The sequence below is a fragment of the Centruroides sculpturatus genome, unplaced genomic scaffold (assembly GCF_000671375.1).
Source record: "Centruroides sculpturatus isolate CEXI.00-Female unplaced genomic scaffold, Cexi_2.0 scaffold167, whole genome shotgun sequence".
NCBI lineage: Eukaryota > Metazoa > Arthropoda > Arachnida > Scorpiones > Buthidae > Centruroides > Centruroides sculpturatus.
In genome coordinates this window covers 715035-737607 of record NW_019384372.1, presented here as the reverse complement: position 1 = coordinate 737607, position 22573 = coordinate 715035, and the positions used below count along the sequence as shown (strand labels likewise).

The 22573-nt window shown below is 29.6% G+C and overlaps 1 protein-coding gene across 1 annotated transcript in view; it reads left to right on the top strand.

Moving 5' to 3' along the window:
• The window catches only part of LOC111615192 (cytosolic carboxypeptidase 6-like), a 141348-nt gene that overhangs the window by 78687 nt on the left and 40088 nt on the right, over window positions 1-22573 (top strand). The window contains exon 4 of the mRNA XM_023356604.1: window positions 4747-4841. Within this exon, the coding sequence (XP_023212372.1) occupies window positions 4747-4841 (95 nt within the window). The remainder of the gene's footprint in view (window positions 1-4746; window positions 4842-22573) is intronic.

Sequence of the window (22573 nt, the reverse complement as noted above, 5' to 3'; positions counted from 1 at the left end):
AGTCTAAGTCCATCCAGTTCTTCATTTAAAAAAGAAGGAAATAATAATAATAATGTATAAAAAAATTTAAATAATTAAAGTTTAGATAGTGGCCTACTTAAGTATGCTTTATTTTCTTCTATCGTGTTAAAAAAATTTTCTCGTAAAAAATCATTTTATATTCACTTTGATGTGTCATCCAATTAATTATAGTTAATCCGTTAGAATTAAAAATTTCCATTAATTAAACTTATTTTTTCTCTTCTTCCTTCCAACGTAACAACTGAGTGATGATTAATAAAATTTTATGAATAATTAATTTTATTATTATTAATACTGAATTTTAAAAAATATATTTATTTATTTATATTAAAATTGTTTTTTTTGTCATAAATAACGATAGATGGAGACACGCGGAAAATTCAAATTTGAAAACCGTTTTAACCGTCATCCTTCAGGAAATCGAACCGAGGATCATATGTCTATTACAATTTACGTTTTTTCCGTTATATTGAGCTGGTTCATTTGATTTAAATTAATTTAATTCGCATAATATCATCAATATAATTATTAAAATAAATTAAATTATTAAATAATAATTGTTTTATCGGCATTCAACAGTTTTTTTAAAGAAGCATTAGCATTAATTTAAAAGTTTTGCCCTTGTTTCGTTAAGACATTAATCGTATTTATTTGAATTAATTATTGATTAATTGTGTTGTCTTTTTTCTTATTTATCCAATTAAAATTATTCGTATTTTTAACGCAATGACATATTTTGAACTATGAGAAAAATAACATTTGCAGAAATAATTAGTGAATTGCATTATATAAAAATTATATCTTGATTAATTTAAATAAATTTGGATCTGTTTTTGCAGCAATTTATCATAAAACTTTCATTAAAGTTATCGCTTTTATAATCTTTTAATATATTCACAGTTTTTTTATAATAAAAATATATATTTATAGTTTATTAAATGGTTAATGTATATATTTCTAAAAATTAATTTTAAAAAAATACGAGAAGAATTAACTATTTTACAGTTATTTGTTTATATTGAGCGTTAAGGTTTTGATATTTGTGCTGCTTTTGAAAATCAGCCAGTGGCGCGTTATAGCTTCAAGGGACCCAGGAGAATTTTAATTAGGGGCCCCATGTACAATGTTGACTTCAGACATTTTTCATCGGGGGAAAGTTTTAGGAGAAATATTTTCTTATTAAAGATTGGTTTGGGGATTCCTATTGGTGGGGGCCCCAGGCAATTGGTCTTTTTGCCCATTGGATAACGCACATCAAAATCAGCAGATGTACTGTACAGCCTCGGAATTTTAACACTCAATTTAAGTTTATGGAAAGAAATTTTTTCATTCGGACGATTTTTTTATTTGTTAAAGATTTTTCTTAATTTTTAATCTTATTAAGCATCCACAATTAATTATCAGAAATTGCACTAATATTATTAAAATGACCTTGACCTTTCTTGACCTATATAATGTTTAAAGCCCTCCTGAAAGATGATTTCATTCTGGATGAAGTAGGGCCTTTCAAATCCCGAGAGAGAGACCCAATTCGCTTATCTTTAGGGTCCTCAGCATATAAAAAACGAAAAAATGATAAAAGATATTTTTATAATGTACAAGGAATGCAATTGTATGAATAATTAATGACGAATGTTTTAAGGCCTTGCGTCACGTGGCTTTGCTAGCTCTCTGTGATAGACAGGGCCAGATTTGTACGTAAGCTAAATAAGCTCAATTGAGGCCTCGTGTTACGAGTCTATAGCGTAAGGCCTCACAATTTACACGTATCATTATTTGGTGGAGAGAAAAGGCCTGTTATATATTACAGCTTAGGCTACACAAGTCTAAGTCCATCACTTGTGATAGGGCCTGATGAGTCTTTAAATTTAGTGTTTTTGTAGTGTGTTTAGTGAATTTTTCAAAGCGAATTTTTACTCTATAGGGATTGTCTTTTTTAATTTTCAAATTCAGTTCGTAGGTAACGTGTTTAATTGTTAAAAATTATAATAAAACAAATAAAGATTTTTCGTTTTAAGATAATGAATTCGATAATTTAAAAATGTTTAATTTTTAATTAAAATTTTTCTTTATTTTTATTCTGATTCAATGTTGTTTACGTTCAAATTTAATTTTCTTATTTATTATTTCTAGAAAAATTCGAGGCAAATAACTTAAGTATGAATAATTCAAGATGAAATTTATAAAAGAGTTTTTGTTTATTTAAATGATTTTTCGATTCTGAATGATTTCAGACGAACTATTAAAGCAACATATGCTTTAATTTTTAAATTTATTATTTTTATTTCTTTTTAAAAAAACAACTTTTATGAATATATAAAATTAAATTAACTCGCGGAATAATTTTAAATTATTTGTTTGAGTTAACGCTAAATATGCAGAGTGCCTTGCAGAGATGTTTATATATTTAGTGATTTTTTTATTATAAAATTATATTTTTAATTTATTTAATTTAAAATATATGCTCTCGATCTGAAATTAGTAGTGCCTTACCCCTGTACATCATACTTTCCCTGATAACAGCAGAGTCATGCAGGTCATCTATGTAATTCCGTTCCGGGGAAACTTTTAAATTAAAATCATGCGACTTTTGGTCTAGACCGGAAGTTTGTATATAGTTAATCTGAGCCTCTTGCCCTTAAGATTTCCAAACCTGCTATCTTCTTTCATCTATTTAACACTGTTCTCGAGATCACCGTTTACGGATAGACAGATGGACGACAGTTGGCATTTATAGGTGTACAATCTTTTAAAATTGCAGCCAATAATCAAAAATTTTCTAGATAGATTTGCTAAATTAGCGCAGAAACCTACCTTCTTACCTGCATACAGGGCAGGATTTAGATTCGATGTGGCTCTCTTTACCAATTAATAATACTAATTTTAAAAGCGTGAAGCCCTAAACTGTATCCTTATAACAGAGGCCCCTAAATTGTATCCTCGTAGCAAGGATCTCTAAGTTGTTTGTTTACATCTAAATCCATTCCTATATATACACATACATTTTCATCTAACACATCTGATTACTCCAGCAAGGGAAGAGAAAATTTACTTTACATAAAAATTTATTAATGAAATTTTTACTAATTAAAATTAAATTAAAATAATAATAATTAAATATTTATTAATTAAGAATTCTTAGATTTAACTAAGGAAATATACTGGAAAGGGAGTTAGAAAGACTTTGATATATGATAAATGATGGAAATAAATCTAAAAACAACTTTTAATACATTTTATCATTATTAATTTTATAAGATGATTTAATTCGGAAAAAATTGACGTAAAAACTAAAATTATCGCTTAAATTTAATAATTTTTAAGCTTTTTTAATTCAGTTTTTTATGGATTTATCAATGAAAACATTTGTTTTAAATATGACAGAGCTAGATAAATTCTGGATTAGAAAGATTTCTTAAGAATGATAACTTTTATCTCTTGTTAATCCGGAAAAAAGCAGAGTAAACAATGAAAATCATGCTGATAAATTAACACATAAGTTAAAAAATTCCTATCATAACATTAAAAATTTTAATAAAAAACGTCTTAAGATAACCTTAAGAAGTTGTAGAAATATAATAAACTTACATACAAATTAAGTTCTTATTTTAAAAATTTTTCCCGTTAAAACTCTCGAAAAATGCAAAGGTTTCAGAAGCTGATAAGCGATTTATCTAAAGAAATTCTACTGTAAAAGAATTATAACAATTCATTTATCAATTTATAACAATTATTGGCGAAACTTTTCGGACATAAAATCCCCGCGTGTCCATTATTTTTATCAAAATAAGATACATCTTATTACAACTGTAATAAAAATATATGATGATTCCTTAACGAGAGGAAATATGATAATGTTACTCATATTTAAATTATATTTGAATTATCTGAATGTTTTATACGGAAAAATAAATGTATAAAAGAAAAGTTTGATCATAAAACAGGGATAATTTGTGTGTTTTCGTTGGTTTTAATGTTGCTCTTCTCCTCTCCCCCGTCTTTTCCCTTTTTTTTTAATGCTCCTAGTTTAGTTTACCATGTTAGCGAGTATGAAACTAATTTCCCCTTTTCCATTACTAATTAAACGTTGTTGAACGAGCTTCTCTTCTTTTAATATCGAGAGACGAGTTTATAATTATTTTCGCCGGACTAATAAATATTGAGGAGATGAATTAATCCGCATGTAAAAAAGGTTGATTGATTGTATATGATTATTTTAATTTAATCCAAAGTTATGGTTAAGATTAAAGATAATCTTACCATACTTCATTAAGTGCCACATCATCCATAACTCTTTACGATCTTTAACTATTTTCAATTATAATTTTCTTCATTTTCTTTTAAAGCTTTGTTAATCACAATCATTGGACTGCAATTTGAAAAAAATTGTAGACCTACACTGTCTGTCGTTCCTTAATCTCAAGAAAGATGTTAGAGAGATGAAAGTAGAGACCAGATATGAAAAGCGGGTAGGAATCTCCGAACTATATACGAACTACGAACTTCCGGTCTAGACCGGGAGTCACGTGGATTTAATTAATTCAAAAATTTCCCCAGAATGGAGTTACATGGATGACCTGCATGACTGTTGTTATCAGGAAAAGTATGATGTACAGGGGCAGGACAGAACTAATTTGAGATGGCGAACATAGATTTTAAATTAAATAAATTAAGATTATGATTAAAAATTGCAGCTCGGATTAATAATTTAATTTCTTCTTCCAGAGAGTCGTCTTGACTATAGTAAACATAAGCAAAATCGTCTATCTCTTCCACGAAGGATTCACCCCCGTTGTAAGATCGACGAGTCGACCTAAATGGTAAATTTTATAAGATTTTTAAACTTATTTATATAATTAAATAAAGTGTTTTTATATTTTTTTATATATAAACATCCAATAAAACTAGAAGAATTTCTTAATATAAATCCTGGAAGCGAAACGATTGTAGAGTATCAATGTGTCACCTCGAATATTTTAAGAATGTAAAGAATAAAATGTTTTCAAACAGCTTAACATCACACTGTGACAAGTTAGTAAACAGAAAGTAAAAAACAAGGTTTTCGTATCCAGAAAAAAAGCCATTTTCCACTTTTATAGACGTTGTTAAACATATCTACTTAGCTTAATTTCTGGCTTAATATTCGCTAAAATTTCGCGATAACGACGAAGATAAACACGTAAACATCACTTGACTCAACAAAGGAATTTCCTTTTTTAAAGTTAATTATCGAGTAAACTGTAATCCTTCGTGCATTCAATCTCGACTGGCCGTTCCAGTTGTTAAGTACTATAAGACATATCTCTTGTAAAGTATTTATAAATCAACAAATTTAAACCGGAATTTTATTTATGTGACATGCCCTTAAGGCATAAAAGACCATAAGAAGAAATAAAACGACTTAGGATTTCTAAATCGATATTATAGTAAAAAAAAATCAACGTAATCAAGCGAAGAACGAATGCGAACGGGGTAATTAGACTTGCATGAACGGCTCCGACCGAGAATTTAATTTTCCTGCATGTTCTTAAAACTCTCCAGTAGTCTCCATGGAAACTCTCACTTCCAGACACATTGATACCCTCTATGGAGTTACAGGCGAAGAGTATATAATGACAGTCGACTCTTTCTTATCCTTTGCTACCTCATCCTTGAGGCGAGTCGTCATCCCCCTCTTTGTTTAATCTGCAGGGAAAAATTGTTGTTAAAGAAGTTATGCTTAATTTAGATGATGGTTTTTGGTCTTCCCTCTGATTGTTGAGTTCAATTAGAGAGTTTATTTTACCTTATCTTCACTTGGGAACGTTTTTTCTGCATCACTCGTTTAATTCTCATTGTGTAATTTGCTTAAAACTGCACGGTTTTAAAAGGAGGATGCCTGATGATTTTTTTCCTGCTTCTAAATTTGATGTTTACTTAAGTTCTTCCTGCTCTTTTACGTTATCGTGGGATAGAACACGGGACGATATGGAAGATCCGCCATCATAAATGATTTTTATCGTTCATCATAAAAAGCCACGTTCAATGTCAAAGTTGCCATTAAAGTGATCCACCCGGAATGATATTATTTATAGAACAACGATCGGTAATCTTTATTACTATTATATTATTGATAATAAGTTAATAATTTTAATGGGATCTTCCTAAATTACAAGCATTACCAGGCTAGCAGTCGAAAGAAAATTCGAATAAGAATATATGACACTTGAGTTGGCTCGTAGATTTAAACTTTCTTTGACTCCAGCGAGAATATGTGAAAGACAAATGAGTTTTCTTTTCCATAAAAGGAATAAAAAAAGAAGTAGAGGGTAACCATGTTCTCCAGGGTGTGACAATAAATCACTAGAGGAAATTTTCCTGTTATGCAGATGTCTTTCTGTTGTCGATCACCGATGTTACTTATATACGTTTCTCCGGAGAATATTAAAATATTTTCTTTATAGCAAAGATAAATTGCTATCAATGTTATGTTTTAGTTGATGATCCCCCCTTTAAACGTTTCCTTTATTTAACAATCGAGTGAATAAAACATCGTTTATTTGTCTTTAAAATATACAGATTCTTTATTATTTTCTTTTTGACTTTTCTATTCTATTTTTTCCATTCTCTCTCTCTCTCTCTCTCTCTCTCTCTCTCTCTCTCTCTTTCTCTCTCGCTCTCTTATCATTCTCATTCTCTTTTTACGATTTTATCTTCTCAGTTTTTCTCTCTCCGGATTTCCAAGTCTTCCTGTTCTTATGTATACTTTTTTCCGTTTATTTCTTTTTACTTTCTCTCGATTTCTGTGTCTCATTCAGTTTATTTTGCTTTGTTTCTCTTTTTCTTAATCTTGTTCACTTTCTCTTCCTCCTTTTCTTAGTTTTTCTTCTTTTTCTATTATTTGTTCTCTCCACTTTCATAACTTTCTTACGAAGATCTTCAAATTTTATTTCGAATATTTCCTGTTTGTTTCATTATAACAAACTTTTATGTTTCGTTTAGCTGATTTTTCTCCGTTCTTACTGCTATACATTACATACTTTTTTCCACTTTTTCATTCTTACAATTTTCCTCTTCTCGTCTCACAGAATTATAATTACTTTTCTAAACTCGATAGGCTTTTCTTTTATTATTGTTAAAATTCAAACATTTCTGTAGTTTTTGACATGCAAAAGGTTAAGCAAATGGTATAATTTTATTTTTTATTCTTAATTTTAAGCTTGATTAAAATTAAGAATAAAATTTTAATCAAGTTTAAGATTAATAATTTATTTATTTATTTTATCGCACTATTCTAGAACAGAGAAATGGCAAACGATGCTGAAAACATCATTCGAAGATGATCTTTAAATGACACAAAATGATGATGACGAGCTTTCGTGATAGCGAAATTTTATGCAGAATATTTTCTCTTTTGTTTCTCTCACCTTTCTCTTTTCTCTTCTCTCATCTCTCGTTACGTTAATTAATCTCCAAACTTTCCTAATTATTATCATACTTCTGTTAATCGTTAAACATCATATAATTAATTATACAAACAGTCCACCGACGTTACGTCAGCAAAATAATAACTTAAAAAAAGAAGAAGAAGAGGAGAAGGAGGAAGAAGAAATTAAAAAATGCAAAAAGTACAAATAAGTAAATAAATAAACATACTTTAGAATCAAGTGATGATGCGGAGTAAACAATAAATAAATAAGTAAAAAGCAAATTAAATGAAAAAGAGAAGGCAAAAGCTGACTAAGCGACCAGTTGGCAAATCCGATTATTGTTTCAGTGGTCATTTTTTTATTTTCTTCTTCTTTTTTTCCTCCAACGAAGAGCATCCTCTTAACGAGTCTAGACTTGGAGTGTTCCCTCTTCTCCCTTGGGGTTAAAGAAATGAAGTTTGTTGCAATCGTTTCCTTTTTTTCCCTTCTTCTATCCCCCCTCTTTGGCATGGGGGAATGTTTGTTGCTTCATTACAATCAACTTTTAAGTTCATCTAATGTGCAGCCTACTCTAAAAGCATCTTCAAGTAGTGGTTATTCAATTTTCTAATTTTTCTTCTCTCTCTCTCTGTCTTACTTAAGAGAAAAATTTTAAAATTTCCAACAATCTTTCATTTAAGAGAACATTTTAAGTAAGATATTGGTGTGAATAAAGTAACCGTGTGGCATTTTTCTTCATATATTTTTCAAGTAAAAGCAGAATTCGGTATGTAGATATCATTCAAATTTTTAATTTTGTAAAAAGCAAAATTTTAAGTTTAAATCATTTGAATATTTATATTTAAATGTTTTAAATTTATAATTAGAAATTAAAATATTTGAATATTTTACTAGAAATTATATGTATTAATATTTATAAATGATAAATTGAGTTAAAAAATTTATCGACAAAAATAGCATCTTCTGTTCAAATTATCCTTCTGCTCGCTCCTGTAAAGGGCCTACATACAGTAGAGTGAGCCAATAGGACCTTGCATTTATGAGGGCTTAGAAAACACGTACAATTGTCAAATTTTATTATTTAAACAGCAATTTTTAATATATTGGAGGCCTCAAAGAGGTAAGTGGTTGGAGCATCTCTCCACACATGAAAGGCTCTTATACTGCGCAATATTCTATTTAAAATTAATAATAAACGAGTAAATTCTATCAAACAATTATAAAATTATTTTAATTTCTGCTTAAAATTATCACATTCAAGCAGAAAAATCATCGTTTTATGCTTAAAATTTACCGCCTTTTATTTAAATCGTTATATTTAGTTCTATTATAATAATTTTATTCTGGTAACAGAAGGAAAATAATGATCATTTCCTCTTTTATACAGTCGAAAATTCTTGGAATTAAAATATATAAAAAAAATGTTAAAGGTCAAAGCGGTATTTAATTTTTTTAATTTCCGTCATGAAGAAAAGCAAGCCCCACCCTACCATAAAATAGCAATTCTAAATGCGGAATAAACTGCAGAAAACTTGTGCAAAAACTCTTTTATTTTATGTATCGAGAATGATAAATATTTCGAATTATTGTTCGCATTTGACTGCATTTTTCGAACGATTCATAGAGAAAAAATAATGGAGGACATTTGTTTAATTATCTTTCGGTTCATAAAACTTCGTAAATCAATTATGAATAACTCATTTTGTCATTATAATTGCCCTTTTTTGAGCTAATATTCGTTCGTAGTTAGAAATATATTCACTAATTACCTTATATATGGAACAATTCTTTAAAAGGAAAAAAAATGCGTTCTTTTAGCACACATTTTCGCGTAAATTTCTCTAATTTCGTGAAAATTTTCGCGTAAATTCACTGAATTATCATTTAATTCGTAACTAAAGTTAAATACGATTAAATTTAATTCACTTTTTCAGCATTTAAACCACTAATATTAGGGAAAAGCCATTAATTACGACATTAAATTGATGCTGAAGTGCTAAAATTTAAGTTTATATAATAAATTTTAATATAAATTAAAGGTTAATGCGATTATTTTCTGCAATATTGTACGAAATAATTACTTTCCCTATTGGATATGAGACCAATTCACAACATAAGTTGCTTATATGCTCTTATATGCTATAGATCTACTGGCATCAATACTAATGTTGCCTTTGTGAAGCGAAAGAGAGAGAGGATTTGTCAGTCAGAAACAGGGATAAGGGCATAGAAGACAAGAATCCCCTCCTGACCTACGAAGTGACCAACAAGGAAAATCTTTCTAGCAGAGGTGCAGCGTAGTATAGCAAACCTTTACACCATCTATCGATTATCTGACCTTCTATTCAACTCTAATTCGGTTTCACTTTGTGAGTTCGATATTGGAGATTTAATTTTTTTTAATATACTGTATATTTTTCAACTATAAAATCCTTTCTCTTCTCCATTTTTAATTTCCCTGTCTCTGTTTTATGTAACAGAGGAAAAGTATGGCAATCGGTCAAAAATGACCCCCAAAATTTTTACATTTTTGGACTCGGGACCTTGAAACGTACAGTTTTTTTTAAAAAAAAGAATTTTTTTTCTGTATGTACAGTACAGTACGGATGTTGGTATTTGTGGGGAGGCACGATTTTGTTCATCCACTTTGAAGCTTAATAATTCCTGTGCTTTTTGTCGAAAATTTCTGAAATTTTGCAGGGAGGTCTGTTTATTAGAGGAATTGGTGCTGTTAAATTTTGATGGTTAATGGTTGAGGGGTAGAGAGATGAACGAGGATCATATGTCGTATCTCGAGTAGGGTCGGACTTAATGACGATTTTACTTGTCAATATCATTTACAATTTTTTAATAAAATCCATCCCCACCCTTAAGCTTTTTGCTATTTTATAATAATTTAAAATATAAAAGTTTTCTAATAAAATATCATAACAGATGGCGTCATACGCGGTTTTAAACGTTGCCTGGAAAGTTAAGCAACTCGTTGCTGGATTTTTTTATAGTTTGAAAAGTTAAAATATAATTAAATTTTTAATATTTTATGGGTTTTAAGTGTGTTTTTTAGATATTAAGTGGGTTAAATTTCTAATTTTATTAAATTAAAACACTCAGATTTAGTGAGGAGAGAAGAATTCCTCTCTATTAATACAAATTCAATATTTATAGATATCGAAAGTGAATGGCGTGTATTCAGCTGGGCGAGGAGGCATAAACCTCATAAAAATGTTATAAAATCGTACGATTTTTTCTTATACGAAAGATTTCTTAATGCCGTTTTACGTATCACAAAAGAAGTGTAAAATTACACATTCTTTCCTTGCTCTCTATCGGAGGCGATAATGCCATTTTTTGATAACTTTTTATCATTTCTGCTCCATTGGAAGTTTTCTAGAGTCGATATTTTCCCTTATTGCCCGGTATAATTGAGTGAACTTCTTGAAAAAAAATCCTTTAAAATCATCAGAGGGAGAGAAGAAGAAAGTAAATATTCATCTCTCCTGTTTTCTCTTATATTGCTGATCTTATTATGGAGGTACACTTTCACATAATCGATCATGTGTAAAGCCTTTCGGAGAGCTAAAAATTGGAAATCCTATTTGCTCTTTTAAAAAATTGATCATGAATATCAAATTTCTGTCCCCGTTTCGAAACCATGTATCATTTATGAAGTACAAGATTATCGTTGTAATTTATGATAATGCCATTGTTTCCCTTTATTTATCGATATTTATATCTACTTTAATCCTTAATAATTTAACAAAAATCCTCAATTTAAATCACCATATGAATAATTATTATCATCATTTTGGCTTTATTTTTAAACTACTACTTCATCATTATCTCTTTCAGCTATGGTAATTCCGAAAGAGGATTTTACTCTTTAAAGCGTTATAACTTTATAAGATAAAATTTATTTAAGGGATTTTGGAAAAAAAATGATTATTAAAACACCCGTGTAATCATCATTTCGGTTTTATTTTAACTATTCCATCATTTTCATCATCTATATGAATATATAGTGATCTGAATGAGAGTTTTCTCTTTAATGTCTTATAACTTTTTAAATCCCAAAATTGAGGCAAAATTAATAGTTTTATAAGGGAATTTGAAAAAATAACGATTAAAACATTTGCATGATCATCATTTTGGTTTAATTTAGTTTAAACTGCTCCATCATCATCATCATCATCTTCTTCTTCTTCTATATGAAAATTTAGTGATTCTGAATGAGATTTTCACTCTCTAACTAACTCTTTTAATGCCTTATAACTTTATAAATTTTAAAATTAAGACGAAATTAACCAGGGAATTTGAAAAAATAATAATTATAACACCCGCATAATCATAAGTTTGGCTTTATTTTTAAACAAATCCCATCATTATCTATATAAACTATGGTAATTTTGAAAGAGAATTTTACTCTCTAACAATTGCCATAAGTTATAAGGCTAGAAAAGATAACTTTTCTAGCCTTATAATTCTACAAATTCCAAAACTACTATTAAATTAATAACATTTGCGTAATGCGAATTTTTTTTAAAAAAGAGATAATCATTACAACACTCGCATTTATTTCTTGTAGACGTATCTATGATAAGTTAATAAATTATCCGGCTTGAATTATTTATAGAACAAATTTCCAAAGAGCTTTCCTCTGTAACAAGACCGAAAACATTGCATATTCACGTGACTAATGAACACTTATAATTTTCTAAAATAGATCAAGGGTAATTCCAAAATTACTGACCTAATTTTTTTTATTCATTATTTTTTACTTTTTTCCTCTGCCTTTAATCCTTTGGAAAGTTAAAAGTTGATTATAATTTTGCGTGTTTTGTAGAACGAAAGGATAAAAAAAATTTATACATATTATAAAGGATAGCGAACAATGTTTTAAATTATCGCTAAAAGACATGCAAAGGAGCGAGTAAAAATTTTTAATTACGTTGTAATTTTTTTTATTTACAAAAATCACAATTTTCATCTAGCGTAGGACCTTTATATCTAAATTTAATATTTGACGAATAAGATAATCTACTCTTCAATTAATCCACCGAACTCGTGTAACGTTAACGAAATTCTTTAATGGTGTTTTCTTTAATTAAAATTCTTTACACTTTCCAAACGTGGCTTTGATTAAGAAGCCAGAATCAAAATTTTAATCTTTCTAGTTTTAAAATTCGTAAAATTTTTTAAATTTTGAAAAAAATACAACTGTAAAAAATTGCGACTCTCTTTGCAACTTTGAAAGAGTTACAAGGAGGAAGTTTTCTCTTTTTTTCTCCTAGATCTAGCGTTGTGATGCCTTTTTTTAACGTTTCTTTTCTACTTACAAACTTTATTTATGAGTTTTAAGTCATCTTCAACCGAACGATATTAAGTGCATTCTTGAAATTTGCGTCTTATTATGCTTTTTTCTTCTTTCTTTCTTTCCTCCTCTTCTTCTTCTTCTGTTTATTCCTCCCTCCTTCCTCTTGGAGAAATGTTTTTACCTTCGGAACAACTTCATTTCTTCCATCATATTTCACGTAGCTGTCACTTTAAAACCTATTTCTCAATCAGAAAAATTTCGCTATCAGAAAGAGCTTTTCTTCCAGTAATTGTTCTTGTGTCCCGTATTGCCACACCTCTCCTTATGTGAATAATTACCCCGGACTTTCCCTGACGTTGGCGCCATCTGCCGGAGACGACGCCATCTTGGAAATTAGTGACATCTGGCAGTGGGTGGTCCTACTCTGGGTGTGCCAGAAGTGAATAATCGATCATTTGTCACTTAAATAGTAAAGGAGAATAGTTGTATACTCTCGGTATAGTCAACAACAGACACGAGAATTGTTTTCCTCGCTTCTCTTCCTCCATTGTTTCCTCTCTTCTGCATCCCAAACATAACTTTAAATCATTTTTCTCTTCTTCTTTTGCAGCATTACAGACAATATCGTTTTATACTTTTGTTTTAATAGCATTTAATATTTTTTAAAAGGCAGTTATGTGATTCTCCTTCCGGTTTAAGTTGTCGTTTAGCTATTTATAAGCGAATAGCTTTAAAATACACTTTCATTGATTACCGGCTTTAATTGCTAATGGTCGAGCAATCGGAGAGGACATATACCATTTGTTGTAACCATAGAAACTGTAAGAGGTGCCATTTCATCCCCCAATAAATGGAGAAACATTATTCCTTCTCTATATCCCGTGCGGCTATCGTAATGGTTTAATAGTCAATAGTTGTAACGTCCATCTAGCTCCCAGGGCACGTAGACTCTCTCCTAGATTTATGTCTTAGAAAGCAGTTGTCCGTTTATCTTCTAAATGACTTTGGTCTGTCGTCGGATATTTTCCTAAAGTTTCACGTATCACAAATCCTTATTTTTCTCGAATATTGTTGCCTTAGCTTAAAATCCAAATCCACTTTAATAACCGTTATTAAATCTCTGTCCTACAATACGTCTACAGGAACCACTTCAATTCTTTCTTCCTTTTCTTTCTCCAACTATGACCGCTCTGAGTTGACAAAGAAATTTTTGCTAAGGTTTCACGTAGTTATGTATATATATTTATACAAAAAAGAATATTTATAGCTAGCGAATTTCTCTAGAGGACTAAAGATAATTACCAAAGCCAGCTGCAAACTTACAAACTGGAAAAAGGTCACTGTTGGGGTCAAAAGATACCCAGGCCAATTACGATATGTTGAGTTTAATTCTAGAAATGCTCGTTTCCTTCTTAAACTTTTAGTAACGAACCGTTTCTTTGTTGGTAAAAGGATTTTTCAGCTATCGAAACGACTTGTGGAGAACCAACTATCTTTTAAAAAAAGGCTGAATCATTCGATTGAACGGTGCTAAAAATACACAGGGATAGATAGGAAATTCCAAGCTTAATCATCACACTTATGCGTCTAGGCAATAAAAAATTGATGAAATGATTATACTGTTTAAAAAGTTCATCTTACTATATATATCTGATAAATATTTATAATGAATGGAAAAATGAAGCTATCTGAGTTTTGCATTGATGATAGAAAGAAACGTCATGCACCACGACAGTTTTATATCAAGTACGTGTAATATGAAGACAGATTATATAGATAAAGTCATATAAATTTTTCCATCCGATCTTTTTCGAAGTCAAAACCTGGTACTATATCGCGTAGGACAGTAACGTTCCTGTGCAGAATAACTTTTCTCGCTGTCCATCACAAGAATCTAAAGATACGATCTCAGGCGCCTGTAATGGTTTCTTCTCCGCAAGGCTTTGTTGCTGTACAAGGAAGATGAATATCAACTGTCTCCTGCAAGATAGAAAAGCGAAACCTGGACTAAAATCGATTGAAACTTTTCTCCTTCTGAATCTATGGGAACGCCCATATATTTCGCTTTTCGAATAGATTTTTGACAAACTCGTACAGCACCGCGATTTCCATTCAGGTATTTGCTCTTAAATTTAAACATCTTTCTTCCCTTTTTATTATTATTATTATTATTATCCTTTCAGAAACTTTAGCATGTTGAATTTTAAAATAAAAATCATACATCAGCTATCTCGAAGTTTCACGTTTTATTTGATTTACAGATCTGTTTTCTCTGCAAACTAAATCTGCATGTAACTTATGTTTTATCGAGATATTTATTGTTTTAATATTTAAACTAGATACACACGATGAGCATAATAAAATATATCGTGTGTTTGCGTGTATGTGAGTGTGTTTATAATAATAATAAATAAATACAAAAGCAAGAAATATGGTTTTAAAGAAAGGAAAATAAATAAAATATATATAAAACTGGTTAGCATATCGTACGGATGGAACCAGATTCCAGAAGTTGTTGGATGTGGCGTTTTTCAATAACTTAAATTATGTCATGTTAGACATGATTGACGAGGATACATACGACAAATTGAGAGAATGACTGTGTTTTTACAGAAAAATGATATATGAGATTGCTCTCATTGAGTTGTATTCGTTTCAGAAGTATCTCCGCTTTAAACTAAAAAGAAATATTCCACACCCTGAAAAAATAACTGGAGAACTTTAGAATATAAAGATAATAAAGTAAAATAATAATAAGTATAGTGCTATCAAAGAAAAAAGAATTTATTCTCTTACGATACGTAACATAACGTTTTATGCACTCCAGTTTGGATGGTGGCTTTAAAGATAATCAAAAGAGACAAGTGGCTCATTACTTATTTACATCGCTTTTAAAAATCTTATTAAAACTTGATTCTATTAAAAATATTCAGCTTAGAAATCTCATCTATCATTAAATAAATTTCTTAAGCTCGTTTGGTCTTAAGAGAAGGATATCAGCTTCTTCTTTTTTTTGGTTATTATTACACAAAATGAGTGAGTTATCCAAGTTCAATCAATAAAAACTATAAATAGAATGGTTCCGCATCTCTAAGAGCACTTTAAGAAAAGAAAATATCCTATATTAGAGAAGAGATAGAATATGGTTATTGTATTCAGGATCATAACACTTCCCTATAAAGATATTCAGACATTTATGTATCTTTTATGTAACATTCTGCAAGGTTTTCTATTTAATGAAATTTTATGATGTTTTGTAATTTATTATAAGGAGATAAGGAGTGAAAGAGGAGCAAGAGTTGCCTTAGTAACGTCACGTTCTAGAATAGCATTACATTAGAAGGTGGAAGGAGGATTTTTGTTTGAATTTTATTCCAACTGCTGAACATGTTCCGGATAAAATGCCTTGCAATTCAAGATAATATTACTTTCGGTTTTACTCCCTCGAATAAAGTCTATTCCCGTTGTTAAATCATCTATATCATTCTGAGAGATTAAAATTCTACCTGCATATGTGAGCTACCTATTTAAATAAGTGCTAATTTTATTCTCCAAACACAAAATGATGTAAAGGAGTGCTTTGTATTATAACTAACGAGTCAAATTCATTCATTAATTATTTATTCTCTCTTCCTAAACCATTTATTCTTCTATTAATAATGGCAATTACTAACTAATTAATTAAAAATTTAACAATATTTCGTCGTGATTGATGCACTTCTGTTTGCACAATTGACAAGATCGTTTTGTTTTAGTAGATAAAAGCTGTAAACGTTCTAGATAAACAGGTTTGTTTTGATTCCTAACGTTAAAATTCTAAGGAAGAACTCAAACAATTCACCTCTTAAGCTAACAATTTTCTTTATTTCTTTCTTTCTTATTCCAATAGCAAATCACAGTTTGTCAGGTTATCAAAGTTGTTAAGCTATCCTTAGTTAGTTCTATCAGATACAATTTTTATGTGAATGAAAGGAAGAAAGAAAAAATTGTTGATAGAATAAGCATTGAAAGGTAGAACTCTTTATAGTATAGAAAGAAATCTATGATTTATTTTATGTCTAGTTCAGAAAATAAATAAAAAAATCGTAATTTAATTTTTATATATATAGCAGAACAGAAGTTTTGATAAGTTTTAGTACGAGTTCGCTTTAAGTCTTTCAATCCAATAGGAAATTTTGGTCCAGAGAGTGTGGACTTCCGCTTTTCTGCTTTGCCATCAACTTCATGTTGCCGTAACTTCCGGTTGAACATCAGAAAACTCAAACCATTCTTTCCTGTTTTTCTTTTTTTCCTCTCCTTCTTTTTTTGGTGAGATTGGTGATGTACGATTCTATAGGCAGCCATTTTATAGCTCTGGACTTTTTCCTTCGGACACGTTGCTAGCCAGTAGGGTTCGATTTACTATCCAAAGAAGTTGCAGATTCGGGTGAACACGGTAAGCCGTATTGGACAGCTCCCTTTGGGGAATAATGGTTGAATCTCGTAAAATTTAGGATGGGTTTTTCTCTAAGTTCCAGCTAAGTAAAGAGTGTTGTCTGAAGGTGTTTACTCTGTTCGACTATTAGGAAGGTATCCCGATAAAAAAAATTGTTTTCCAAACTATTTCTGGGGGATTTTAAAACTCATTTCGTGCAAATTCATCTTCTTCGATCATTCCCACATCAAAAATAAGTTATATAAACGAAATAAATTCATCACATCCCGAGTAATCTTCGCATTAAAAGCGTAACGAGCCATGAATGGCATATAATTAGCATCCGCATCTGTGCAGTCTATAAAGTATTACAACTGGCTATAAACGAAACAATAAATATCAACTTTAAATTTTATATATATATACATATATATATATCGAAAGATTTCTCTCGTAAATTACTCAATTAGTTGCCTCGGAGAATTAAGGGAAAAAACTTGGATATATTTATTACGCAATTAGTCCGAAGGATGTTTATTTTTAATTCTAATTGTCGAATGCCATTAATCTGACAAGAATCGTTAATTGTTTGGAATAGAACGGTTCGCCCATTAATTTCCTTTAAGGGATTGATCCTTGGGGCCATATTAGAGATCTTATACAACCGAATGGGATAAATTGTATCTCATTTAACCATATATTTTGATAAAGAATGTTACAATTCCCTCTAACCAACTGGGTATTGTCACATAAATATGTGAGGCATTTTTCTAACTGATTAAACTTTTTAAAAATTTTTACTAATATTTGATTTACTATATAAAATAATTCAGTAGAAAAATTTTACGCAATAAATAATAAAAATATTCTCCATAAATTTTATGATATTTTCCCTCTTCCTCCTCCCCTTAAAGAACGTAAGGTATGAATATGTATTTAGATAATAAACAATGTATACAAGTGATATATTTTATTAANTCATATATTTTTCAAGTAAAAGCAGAATTCGGTATGTAGATATCATTCAAATTTTTAATTTTGTAAAAAGCAAAATTTTAAGTTTAAATCATTTGAATATTTATATTTAAATGTTTTAAATTTATAATTAGAAATTAAAATATTTGAATATTTTACTAGAAATTATATGTATTAATATTTATAAATGATAAATTGAGTTAAAAAATTTATCGACAAAAATAGCATCTTCTGTTCAAATTATCCTTCTGCTCGCTCCTGTAAAGGGCCTACATACAGTAGAGTGAGCCAATAGGACCTTGCATTTATGAGGGCTTAGAAAACACGTACAATTGTCAAATTTTATTATTTAAACAGCAATTTTTAATATATTGGAGGCCTCAAAGAGGTAAGTGGTTGGAGCATCTCTCCACACATGAAAGGCTCTTATACTGCGCAATATTCTATTTAAAATTAATAATAAACGAGTAAATTCTATCAAACAATTATAAAATTATTTTAATTTCTGCTTAAAATTATCACATTCAAGCAGAAAAATCATCGTTTTATGCTTAAAATTTACCGCCTTTTATTTAAATCGTTATATTTAGTTCTATTATAATAATTTTATTCTGGTAACAGAAGGAAAATAATGATCATTTCCTCTTTTATACAGTCGAAAATTCTTGGAATTAAAATATATAAAAAAAATGTTAAAGGTCAAAGCGGTATTTAATTTTTTTAATTTCCGTCATGAAGAAAAGCAAGCCCCACCCTACCATAAAATAGCAATTCTAAATGCGGAATAAACTGCAGAAAACTTGTGCAAAAACTCTTTTATTTTATGTATCGAGAATGATAAATATTTCGAATTATTGTTCGCATTTGACTGCATTTTTCGAACGATTCATAGAGAAAAAATAATGGAGGACATTTGTTTAATTATCTTTCGGTTCATAAAACTTCGTAAATCAATTATGAATAACTCATTTTGTCATTATAATTGCCCTTTTTTGAGCTAATATTCGTTCGTAGTTAGAAATATATTCACTAATTACCTTATATATGGAACAATTCTTTAAAAGGAAAAAAAATGCGTTCTTTTAGCACACATTTTCGCGTAAATTTCTCTAATTTCGTGAAAATTTTCGCGTAAATTCACTGAATTATCATTTAATTCGTAACTAAAGTTAAATACGATTAAATTTAATTCACTTTTTCAGCATTTAAACCACTAATATTAGGGAAAAGCCATTAATTACGACATTAAATTGATGCTGAAGTGCTAAAATTTAAGTTTATATAATAAATTTTAATATAAATTAAAGGTTAATGCGATTATTTTCTGCAATATTGTACGAAATAATTACTTTCCCTATTGGATATGAGACCAATTCACAACATAAGTTGCTTATATGCTCTTATATGCTATAGATCTACTGGCATCAATACTAATGTTGCCTTTGTGAAGCGAAAGAGAGAGAGGATTTGTCAGTCAGAAACAGGGATAAGGGCATAGAAGACAAGAATCCCCTCCTGACCTACGAAGTGACCAACAAGGAAAATCTTTCTAGCAGAGGTGCAGCGTAGTATAGCAAACCTTTACACCATCTATCGATTATCTGACCTTCTATTCAACTCTAATTCGGTTTCACTTTGTGAGTTCGATATTGGAGATTTAATTTTTTTTAATATACTGTATATTTTTCAACTATAAAATCCTTTCTCTTCTCCATTTTTAATTTCCCTGTCTCTGTTTTATGTAACAGAGGAAAAGTATGGCAATCGGTCAAAAATGACCCCCAAAATTTTTACATTTTTGGACTCGGGACCTTGAAACGTACAGTTTTTTTTAAAAAAAAGAATTTTTTTTCTGTATGTACAGTACAGTACGGATGTTGGTATTTGTGGGGAGGCACGATTTTGTTCATCCACTTTGAAGCTTAATAATTCCTGTGCTTTTTGTCGAAAATTTCTGAAATTTTGCAGGGAGGTCTGTTTATTAGAGGAATTGGTGCTGTTAAATTTTGATGGTTAATGGTTGAGGGGTAGAGAGATGAACGAGGATCATATGTCGTATCTCGAGTAGGGTCGGACTTAATGACGATTTTACTTGTCAATATCATTTACAATTTTTTAATAAAATCCATCCCCACCCTTAAGCTTTTTGCTATTTTATAATAATTTAAAATATAAAAGTTTTCTAATAAAATAAATAAGTAAAAAGCAAATTAAATGAAAAAGAGAAGGCAAAAGCTGACTAAGCGACCAGTTGGCAAATCCGATTATTGTTTCAGTGGTCATTTTTTTATTTTCTTCTTCTTTTTTTCCTCCAACGAAGAGCATCCTCTTAACGAGTCTAGACTTGGAGTGTTCCCTCTTCTCCCTTGGGGTTAAAGAAATGAAGTTTGTTGCAATCGTTTCCTTTTTTTCCCTTCTTCTATCCCCCCTCTTTGGCATGGGGGAATGTTTGTTGCTTCATTACAATCAACTTTTAAGTTCATCTAATGTGCAGCCTACTCTAAAAGCATCTTCAAGTAGTGGTTATTCAATTTTCTAATTTTTCTTCTCTCTCTCTCTGTCTTACTTAAGAGAAAAATTTTAAAATTTCCAACAATCTTTCATTTAAGAGAACATTTTAAGTAAGATATTGGTGTGAATAAAGTAACCGTGTGGCATTTTTCTTCATATATTTTTCAAGTAAAAGCAGAATTCGGTATGTAGATATCATTCAAATTTTTAATTTTGTAAAAAGCAAAATTTTAAGTTTAAATCATTTGAATATTTATATTTAAATGTTTTAAATTTATAATTAGAAATTAAAATATTTGAATATTTTACTAGAAATTATATGTATTAATATTTATAAATGATAAATTGAGTTAAAAAATTTATCGACAAAAATAGCATCTTCTGTTCAAATTATCCTTCTGCTCGCTCCTGTAAAGGGCCTACATACAGTAGAGTGAGCCAATAGGACCTTGCATTTATGAGGGCTTAGAAAACACGTACAATTGTCAAATTTTATTATTTAAACAGCAATTTTTAATATATTGGAGGCCTCAAAGAGGTAAGTGGTTGGAGCATCTCTCCACACATGAAAGGCTCTTATACTGCGCAATATTCTATTTAAAATTAATAATAAACGAGTAAATTCTATCAAACAATTATAAAATTATTTTAATTTCTGCTTAAAATTATCACATTCAAGCAGAAAAATCATCGTTTTATGCTTAAAATTTACCGCCTTTTATTTAAATCGTTATATTTAGTTCTATTATAATAATTTTATTCTGGTAACAGAAGGAAAATAATGATCATTTCCTCTTTTATACAGTCGAAAATTCTTGGAATTAAAATATATAAAAAAAATGTTAAAGGTCAAAGCGGTATTTAATTTTTTTAATTTCCGTCATGAAGAAAAGCAAGCCCCACCCTACCATAAAATAGCAATTCTAAATGCGGAATAAACTGCAGAAAACTTGTGCAAAAACTCTTTTATTTTATGTATCGAGAATGATAAATATTTCGAATTATTGTTCGCATTTGACTGCATTTTTCGAACGATTCATAGAGAAAAAATAATGGAGGACATTTGTTTAATTATCTTTCGGTTCATAAAACTTCGTAAATCAATTATGAATAACTCATTTTGTCATTATAATTGCCCTTTTTTGAGCTAATATTCGTTCGTAGTTAGAAATATATTCACTAATTACCTTATATATGGAACAATTCTTTAAAAGGAAAAAAAATGCGTTCTTTTAGCACACATTTTCGCGTAAATTTCTCTAATTTCGTGAAAATTTTCGCGTAAATTCACTGAATTATCATTTAATTCGTAACTAAAGTTAAATACGATTAAATTTAATTCACTTTTTCAGCATTTAAACCACTAATATTAGGGAAAAGCCATTAATTACGACATTAAATTGATGCTGAAGTGCTAAAATTTAAGTTTATATAATAAATTTTAATATAAATTAAAGGTTAATGCGATTATTTTCTGCAATATTGTACGAAATAATTACTTTCCCTATTGGATATGAGACCAATTCACAACATAAGTTGCTTATATGCTCTTATATGCTATAGATCTACTGGCATCAATACTAATGTTGCCTTTGTGAAGCGAAAGAGAGAGAGGATTTGTCAGTCAGAAACAGGGATAAGGGCATAGAAGACAAGAATCCCCTCCTGACCTACGAAGTGACCAACAAGGAAAATCTTTCTAGCAGAGGTGCAGCGTAGTATAGCAAACCTTTACACCATCTATCGATTATCTGACCTTCTATTCAACTCTAATTCGGTTTCACTTTGTGAGTTCGATATTGGAGATTTAATTTTTTTTAATATACTGTATATTTTTCAACTATAAAATCCTTTCTCTTCTCCATTTTTAATTTCCCTGTCTCTGTTTTATGTAACAGAGGAAAAGTATGGCAATCGGTCAAAAATGACCCC